Source organism: Musca domestica, unplaced genomic scaffold (assembly GCF_030504385.1).
Source record: "Musca domestica strain aabys unplaced genomic scaffold, Musca_domestica.polishedcontigs.V.1.1 62, whole genome shotgun sequence".
NCBI lineage: Eukaryota > Metazoa > Arthropoda > Insecta > Diptera > Muscidae > Musca > Musca domestica.
In genome coordinates this window covers 872,614-882,525 of record NW_026712369.1, presented here as the reverse complement: position 1 = coordinate 882,525, position 9,912 = coordinate 872,614, and the positions used below count along the sequence as shown (strand labels likewise).

The 9,912-nt window shown below is 37.7% G+C and overlaps 1 protein-coding gene across 1 annotated transcript; it reads left to right on the top strand.

Moving 5' to 3' along the window:
* Positions 1–2,678: 2,678 nt before the first annotated feature.
* Positions 2,679–9,629, top strand: LOC101897046 (protein ref(2)P). Its single transcript, XM_005182387.4, has 3 exons — positions 2,679–3,356; positions 7,460–9,142; positions 9,212–9,629. Exons 1-3 carry the CDS (start codon positions 3,191–3,193, stop codon positions 9,358–9,360), a joined length of 1,998 nt encoding a protein of 665 aa, XP_005182444.1. The 5' UTR covers positions 2,679–3,190; the 3' UTR covers positions 9,361–9,629.
* The last annotated feature ends 283 nt before the right edge of the window (positions 9,630–9,912 follow it).

Genomic DNA, 9,912 nt, shown 5'->3' with positions numbered 1-9,912 from the left:
TTTGTTTTTGTTGTTTTTTTTCTGTTTTTAATATTACTTACCGGCTGCTGCACACTTCTATTTGTTGTTAGTGTTTTAAAGAAAATTATGCGTTGCACTACATTCGCTATATGAAAAATAAAGCATACTTTCAGGCGTTTTCTGGGAATGCAACATTTACACCGTGGAATTTCTCAAGTTTTTAGTTTTTCAAACAAAACTATTTTCTTGATTTGTTTTTAAATATTTGTATATTCACAGTTAATGCTCTTTGAGTGTGGTACTCACACTGGACTGTTCACCGCCTGAGTGTGAATGCACTGAACGTACTACGTACATTGGCTCTTCTGGAACTCTCCCTTTCTCTTTTTGCATATCATGAGGATTTCACCTCACATACTGATGATGGTCTACTAGTGCAGAGCAGCTTTTCTTCTCTCTGTTTTCTTACTCTCTGATTACATTATTTGGGCTTGATTTTGAAGGTGGAGGGAATTACGTCCAGTGAAGGCGCGCGTGTCTTCTGTTCACACTGGACAGTTTCACCGCCTGAGTGTGAATGCACTGAACGTACTATGTACGATGGCTCTTTTGAAACTTTGCCTCTCTTTTTGCATTTCATGGGAATTTCACCTCACATGCTGATAAAGGCTACTAGTGCAGAGCAGCTTTTTCCCCAGTTTTATTACTCTCTGATTACATTGTTTTTCAATGGGTTTGATTTTGAAGGTGGAGAGAATTACATTCATTGAAGGCACGCGTGTCTGATGTTCACACTAGACTTTTTCGCCGCTTGAATGTGAATGCACTGAACGTACTACGTACGTTGACTCTTCTGGAACTCTCACTTTCTCTTTTTGCATATCATAAGGATTTCAGAGGATGCAGCCTTGCTTCATCCAGTTTTGTTATTCTCCGTTTGCATTGCTATTCATTGGGTTTGATTTTGAAGGTGGTTGGAATTACGTTTTGCCTGATCCTGCTCAAGTGTCTTAGGAGGCACTCTAGGGAAGTTCACTTGCCAAAACGTTATTTGATTTTAAATGCTGTGTATCTTTTGTAGGGCTCTTGGAATGTAAGCACCCATGGCAAGCACCTACCTTCGATTATTATGTTCCCAGTCTTCATTTCAATAATAGCAAGACTGTGCCGGATATCGTCTGAACATTATTTTTGATAACCGTCGTTTTTATAAACGTAACGGTACTTAACTGTAGCTTTGGTTTCCTTAATAATAATCTTCAAAATAACCAACCGTAAACGTACAGTTGGCAATCAGCTGAGTACTTCACAGGTTATCAATATGAAGGTAGTTCACATTCAACGATTTATCGTTAATTTAATGCAAATTGTTATCGAATGCGTTGGACTAATATAATCTAGCTTTAGTTGTGTTCCAGTACTTTTTTAGTAGTAAAACTAGCAGAAGAGAGAACAGTTCGAAATGTCTTTCTCATTTAGGTTTGCTCAAAAAATAAGGGAACGGAAAATTAGCAGAAATGCGATAAAATGTCAAAATTCCAAAAGTAAACAGCCTAAATCGGACTGGTGAAACCGTACTGAAAAGAGCGCCAACAACAACGATTGGTTAAAATTAATAATTTATAATATAATTAATAATCTTATTCCTCATTAATAATCTGATACATCAGTTGCTCCATATTTTCTCTTTTTGTTTTTTGCACGACAAATATTAGTTTTTCCTTTAGTTTTCAAGTTGATCATTTTTTTTATTGAAATGTATCAATACATTTTTCAACCTTGTTAGCCCTGCCAATTAAATGTCAAATTTACAATATGCACATTTCTGCTCGGCCAAATTCATGTAGCTAAAACAAGCAGAAATGTGCACCACTCAGCGCCATTTTTTTCTCGAGAGAGCTGCAAGTTTTGCTAGTTTTTGGAGTACGGGAACGCGTTGTAGCAGAATTAGTGCTAACTAGTACTAATTTGCAGGTTCTGGAACACAACTTTTATTTCAATCGTAATTTGAATAATAAGGAGACCACGGTAGAAGCATACAAGTATTCGCATCGACACCATCTACTATGCTATCTGCAATGAACTGTCAAACTAATTTTCTAATTGAAATTGTTGGATGAAAAATTATTCAAATTTGAAAAAAAAAAATAAAAACTGCATTTCACAACAACGTCTGTTTGGCGTCGCATTAGAAAACATATACAAATCTACTTATTTTTGAAGAAACATTTAAAAAGTGCTGACATATCAATGTTCCCAAGCGTTGATGCATCTACCTGTATTCTTCTACCACGAAGGAGACTGTGGATTTTATAGCGTTCATCTTCTGAACGTTCTTATAAATAAAGTTAAAAAAAATGCAGACCATTTGTATAAAAAATATTTAATCTAAAAAAATTGTTTAATATTTTAAATTTTAAAAAAATCGTTCTCGCAGCGATTATGACATATTTCTTCTTAAAGACTTGTATTATAAATAAGGTAATGGAAAATAGCATATATAAATATGATCCTCTCACAGGCATTTCCATAAAAAACACGTATTTTCCTTTGAAAAAATATATATTTTTTAGATTTCCATGCCCTTTTAACAAATTTATGGCATTTACCATCCGTTAAAATTTGAGCATCACCCCTATCATATCAATTTCATATGGCTGCCATATGGCGTGTGTTCAGTGTAATGAAAACTGAGCATCACAGAGCAGCTCTCTCACATCAAAACAAAACAAAACTTCAAGTCACCAAGAATCAAGTCCAGTCATCAATTTAAGACCCAGTCATCAGTCCCAGAACTGGAAGTGATATTGCAAATTTTGAAGGAATTGTTCCAGAAAAAACGAGAACCAAAAAGAGAAACAAACAAGTGGTGAAGTTATTTTTAAGAGAAATTGTGAAATAGTTTCTGCTGTGAGCAAAATTACGACAAGTGCGTGTGTTGAGTGTGTCGTCTCCGTTCGTTCGTTGCTTATAAAAACAAAGGGACCCAAACATAAACGAACCAGTATCAAACGAAAACAACCAGAGACCATAAGAAAGAAGTCGGCGAGAATTAACCGAAAACTAAAACGCAATACAATATCAAGTTTTATTTGTGAACAAGAAGTTTTAAACAATAACCATTAAAATAAAGTTTTTAAAGAAAACCCGTCTAACAACCACACCAACGAGAAAAATAGTCATCAATTAGTTTTTTTGAAAGTATACCAGAATAACAAGCCGTTCAACCATGTCATCATTGATGAAATTCACCTACAATTCGCCTAATGGCAAGAAAATCAATGGCTACTTGAAGGAATCCTTGGACAACTTTGAGGCCATTAAAGCGACCATCAATCGTTCCCTGTTCCAGGAGCACAAGGAAAAAACTTGTGAAATTCGCTATTATTGGATTGGTAAGTCAGAACAAAAAGAAAAAAAAAACACAGAATATTTGTGAAAAACATCGAAAAATTACATAGTATATTTTGCAATAATAGATTTGTGGGTGTGTGTGTGTGTGTTTGCATGTTGCACTTTGATATGTGATTCTTTTGCTAAGAGAATTGCCCGTGTCAGCAGGTTTTTAAAGAGAAGTACAAATTCTCTTAGCTGTGAAAATATTGTGGCTTATGCCCCCTATAATGAGACCATTTTGGAATTTTCGTGGGCTGTGAATAATAATTCAGAACAAAATCCATTCTGGTGACAAGTTGAATTTTCATAAACTTCCAAGTGATATCCAAAGAAACGGAGGAATAACTCTAGTTTAGAAAAAGCTCTCGAATGTTTTTTGGAATTTTTGTCCAGATCTAGGTATTTTCACCCTAGTTCCGGGTCTTGGAGACGGATTTTCGGGTCAAATATCCGGATTCGGAAATAAATACTTTTTTCGGAAGAAGGGTGCAAATACCTAACTCTGGGAAATGTTTTAAAAAAATCCGAGAGTTTTTACTAAACTTGAGTTATGCCGAAAGGAATGTAATCTGACTTTAATACCTGAAATTTTACCCTACTGCCATTGATTGGCTTGCATCCAGGCACAAGATCCTGAATTTTCCACATTTGAATTTTTACCCTCTCGCCATAGATTGGCTTGCATCCAGGCGAAGGATCCTTTATTGTCCTCATATTCTTTTGATGATTAGACCGAATTTCATCCCCATGGTTTGGTTTCATTCGACACATAATTTACTGGATATTTTTACTCTAGTTCCGGGTATCGAAGACGGACTTTCGGGTCAAATATCCGGATTCGTCCCAAAGAAAAAAATATTTTTTTTCGGAAGCAGGGTGCAAATACCTATCCCTGGGAACAATTTAAAAAAAAATCCGAGAATTTTTACTAAATTAAAGTTAAGCCGAAACGAGTCTAATCCGACTTTAATACCTGCAATTTTACCCTATTGCCATTGATTGGCTTGCATCCAGACACATGATCATGAATTGTCCACATTTTAAATTTTACCCTCTTGCCATTGATTGGCTTGTATCCAGGCGGAAGATCCTTGTCCATTGCTCAAATGATCTTTTGATGATAAGACCGAATCTCATCCCCATGGCTTGGTTTAATTTATCCCATAATTTACTGGATAGTGCTTCTTTATAGGTTTTAGGAATACTATCCTCCACCACATTATTCAGCATGTTATCTTCTTTTCGGGGATGACCAGTTCTAATAATTTTTGGTCTACCTCGTTCTCTTCAAACTTTGGCAGATTTAGGATTTTCCTGTTCATCTGAAGAGGAAGTAAAACGAAAAAATTGTTCAGTCTTCATAATCATCAGAATTTAATTGTTCCTCATCGATTTCTTTGTTCCTTTCCTCTATTTCTTCCTCTTCCACAGATTCCAGGGTTTCAACATTTTCCCACGACACATAAAAATGCATTTCTGGTATTTGTTCTTGAGATTTTTCTAATGTTCTATCTTCATCAAAGATGACGTCCCGTCCCACAACATTCTTTTCAGAGTGGACCAGGATTACCATTTTTTTAAATCTTTGGCCCTTTTCGAATATGACCACAGATTTAGGATTTTCTTGTTTATCTGAAGAAGAAGTAAACCCAAAAAATTCTCCAGTCTCTTGAAAATAATCATCATAATGTGATTGTTCCTCATCGATTTCATGGTTCGTTTCCTCTATTTCTTCCTCTTCCACAGATTTCAGAGTTTCAATATTTTTCAATGGCACATTAAAAAGGCATTTCTGGAGATGACATCGTGTCTATCCACAACTTTTTTTAGTTGCTTCCCAGTTGCATTTTTGTTCAGCCCAACAGCTTCTGAACCAAAGCCCCTCAAATGATTACCCTTTGGTTGCCGACAAGACCATACCATTGGAGTAGTGTTTTTTAAACTTTTTAGGGGTTTTATATTTTTGATATGTTGTAGTAGCAGCCGCTTCGGCCCATAAATTTTGATCTAGTCCTGATTCAATCAGAATACAATGTCCTTTTTCTATTCCTAACATTCTGTTGTGGGGTGTAGGTAACAGTTATTTATGTGTTAATGCCATTAGTCTCAATACGTTTTCTAAATTAGATTCTCCACCATTATCGCTTCTTTAATTTTGCAACCCACATTCTGAGTCGATTAATGCATGTCCGTCCGTCTGTCTGTCCATGAATTTTTGTAAACAAAGTACAGGTCGCCTTTATTACCCCATACAGATGAAAGTTTGCACAAATCATTTGTTTGATCCAAGGACGAATCCTATTGAAATAGCTCAAAATTCAGATAATCGGTCAAAATTTTAGGCATAGCTCCCATATATATCTTCGTCCGATTTGCCTTTTATTGTGCACCAAACGTGTAATATTAGTCCAAATGGGATGAAATTCGGCAATTACGACCAGATTGAGTCTAGAAAGTAGTATATCAAATTTGGTGAAAATCTGTTCAGATATAGCTATAGCTCCCATATATATTTTTTATCCGATTTGTTATTTTTGTCCCAGGCAGCCATAATGTGCACTCTGTAACAACGATATATGGGGAAATATATCAAATACAGCTCAGAAATACCTTTGCCAAATTTTATCGAGATCGTTTTATATTTGGATATAGCTTCCATATATATGTTCGTCCGATTTTCCATTTATTGGGCACCAAACGTGTAATATTAGTCCTACTGGGATGGAATTTGGCAATTACGACCAGATTGAGTTTAGAAACAAGTATGTCAACTTTGGTGAAAATCGGTTCAGATATAGCTATAGCTCCCATATATAATTTTCATCGGATTTGTTATTTTTGTCCCTGGCAGCCATAATATGCACTCTGTAAGAACGATATTCAGGGAAATATATGAAATATAGATCGGAAATACCTTTGCTAAATTTTATCGAGATCGGTTCAGATTTGAATATAGTTCCAATATATATCTTCAACCGATTTCGGGGTAATTTTGCACCAAATGGTCAATATCAGTCCAAATTATCTAAATTTTGGTACATCCTACCGAATCCAGTCTAGAAGCAAGTACATCAAATTTGGTGAAAATCGGTTCGCTCCCACATATATGTTTCATCCGATTTGGTGTTTAAGTCCCTCACATGCGTAATATGCACTACCCAAAAGAATTACATTTGATACCAGATATCAGATATAGCTCAGAAATACCTCTGCAAATTTTATCAAGGTCGGTTCATTTTTGGGTATAGCTCCCACCCTCTTTGACCGATTTCAGGTTAATTGTGCCCCAAATGGCCAAAAGTTCCTCCTAGATTTATACCCTAGCCTCTGCCATATTTCAAAAAAACCACACGTTCATTTAGGCCATTAGTCCTATGCTTTATCTTTTATCACATGTCATTTGTTTATCATTGTTTTTATTTATAATCAAAGAAGATTACAAAAATTGGCTTCTGATGTGAGTCATCGCACACCACAAATGATAAACATGTGTTGGGGAGTACCCTATACAAACATACACATCTGTTGGTCTGAACTATGTGGCCAACTGGCTGTCGTATAGAGAGAGATATAGATAGGGAGAAGTGGAGAATTTATTTGAATTCGTTCTCCCTATGAAAATGGCTGATTCATTTTCAAAACTAATTGAAAAAATGGATCTCTGGGGAGCCCTGCTGTTGGATACAATTGTTTATACTTAGGGTTTGGAATTGGAGACATTCTAGGGTCTGATTTCGAAGTCTTCCTAAGGTCGATTTTCCAACGAACTTACCTATGAAAATGGCGTTCGTTTTCATAACTTAGTGACAAAATGGGACTCTGAGGAACCCTGCTGTTGCATACAATTGTCAATGCTTGGGGATTTGAATTAGGCTGACATTATAGGGTCTGATTTCTAAGTCTTCCTACGGTCGATTTTCCAACGAAGTTCCCTATGAAAATGGCTGATTCATTTTCAAGACTAAATGACAAAATGCGACCCAGGGGACCTTTCTGAAGGTCCTTCCATGTTATTTTTAAAATATTTCGATTAAATTGCCTTCCTGAATACCCCCTGGGATTTAAAAATATTTAACTCAATTTTTATTCTCCATTTCTTTAGATCAAGATGGCGATGAAATCGATATTGTCAATCAAAACGACATGAATATCTTTAATGAAATGTGCTTTGAGCGCCGTCATTTGTATGTCGCCCCCAAGCAGCCATCAGCTAATGATAAGGAGGTTCCAGCCGTAAATAAATCACAGGATGCCACCACCAATGCTCCTTCGGTGGAGACTAACATTCCTACTGCTACTGGTCCAACCAACGCTCCAACATCATCCGATGCTGCTGCTGCAGTCCATTTAAATGTCGAATGCGATTCTTGTCTGATGGCACCCATTGTTGGTTTTCGCTACAAGTGCATCCAATGTCCCAACTATGATTTGTGTCAGCATTGTGAGGCCAAGCATGTCCATGGCGATCACATGATGATACGTATGCCCAACAATAACTGTCCCTATGTTGTGGATGCCTGGATAACAGCCGGTGCTGGCTGTGGCCGTAAATTGGGTCGTAAACATCATCATGGTCATCATGAAAAACGTTGGAAGAGCTCAACATGTGCTGCTACTGCTGCTGGGGCCTCGACTACTGGCGATGCCACTGCCAGCAATGGAGATGGCGAAAAAAGTGGTCGTAAACATGGACGTCGCCATGCACGCCATAGCTTCCTGTCCCATTTATATGAAATGATGCATGATTTGGCTGAAGGTGGTGGAGAAGCCGCCGCGGCCGCCGCAGCTGCTGCAGCAGCTTCTGCTCCTGCTGCCGAAGAAAGCACAAAAACGCCAACTGAAAATATTGTGAATGAGGCCATTGCCAAGGCTGCAGCCGAGGCAGCAAATACAGCTGCCCTAAAGGCCCATGAAGCCGCTGTAAAGTCAGCCGAGATTGCGGCCAAAGTTATACATGAAACTAGCTTGGCTGCTGCAGCCAAGGAGGCCAGTCCCTCTTCTACAACATCTGCTGATAAACAAGAGGAAAATAAAACAAAATCCTCAACACCCTCTACCAGTGCCCAGGCCACACCCACCATGTCGGCCACACCATCCCTACAAGATTTTGTGCAATTGCTGGATCCCAAACTGCTCAAAGGTGGAATGGAAATTCTGAATAATTTCAATGATATGTTTGCTAAAATGCTTGACCCCATGGATGGGGCTGAGGGTGGTGAAGCCTCATGTCCCTTTGCTGCCAACCTAAGGAGATCATCCAACATTTCACAGCAATCGGGCAATAGTCAAAATTCCATGAATTCTTCGAAAACTTCAAACACAAGCACCACTGCTTCTAAAGCGCCCGAAAACAACAAGGCCGAGACCAAGAAGACCCCAGAAGAAGTAACAAATGGCCTTTTGGATGTCAGTGATTTGGGTAGTGACAGTGAGAGTGATAGCGTTTCGGAATCATTCATTAAATTGAATGCTCCCTCCAAGGAGGCTAGCCCCGAAACTGCAGCAGGAGCAACTACAGATGGTCCCTCAACTTCGGTAAATGCCAGCACAAGCACAACACCACCCAAATCGTTGGATAAATCCAAAGTTATGGACTTTGCTCAAATCAGTGCTGATCTCAAGGCTCACATTGATAAAATGGAAACGGAAGAACGTAAAGCGGACAGTGGTGAGGTTCCAGTTGAAATGCGGGCTGTTCCTGTTTTCCCAAAGCCAGCCGAACAAACACAAACTTCCACACCCTCCAAACCCGAGGAGAAGCGTAATGTTCCGGTTTATCATCAGGGTAAGTGGCAGATATGGAGACCAATTTTAAATGATTTAATTTTAATTTATTTTCATTTCATTTTTTTAGATGAATTCATCAATAGCTCGATTCATGCCATGATGTCCATGGGTTTCAGCAATGAGGGTGCCTGGTTGACACAATTGCTGGAAAGTGTTAATGGCAATATACCTGAAGCCTTGGATCTTATCTCGGCCACTCAGCGTAAAGGCCGTTAAAAGGAAAACAATAATTAATTATTTCGTTTTATATTTTTAAAAAATAACTACGCCCTCGATTTACATTCTTATATATTGTACTCTAGTTTGTAGTAATTGAAATGGCATTTGCTGGAGCCTATTCCCAAGCCAATTTCTATATATAATCTATTCGATCAATATAACTATGTGTAGTGTAATTAGTGAATAATATTATGAAAAAAAACGTGTATCTGTGTTACGAAATCTCCCCCTATTTAATTTGGAGAATAAAGCACTTGGAAATTGAATTATTTTTCGAGTATGAAAATCGGAAAAATCAAATCGAGGAGAGGCTTTCAAGAGAGCTACAAACGATGATTGGAAAAGTTCTTAAGGTGAAATTGGAGGAGCCTTGAAAGAGATTTTTAATAACATCGGAGGTGTATTGAATATTGACATGAGCAATTTTGAGGAGTATTTTGAGGATAAAGAAAGATATATGGAACAAGTAGATAATGAAAATATTCTGAGGAGCTTTAAAATGACATTTTAAACCAGTAAAGAAAGTCCTAAAGTGGGGCGGGGCCAACA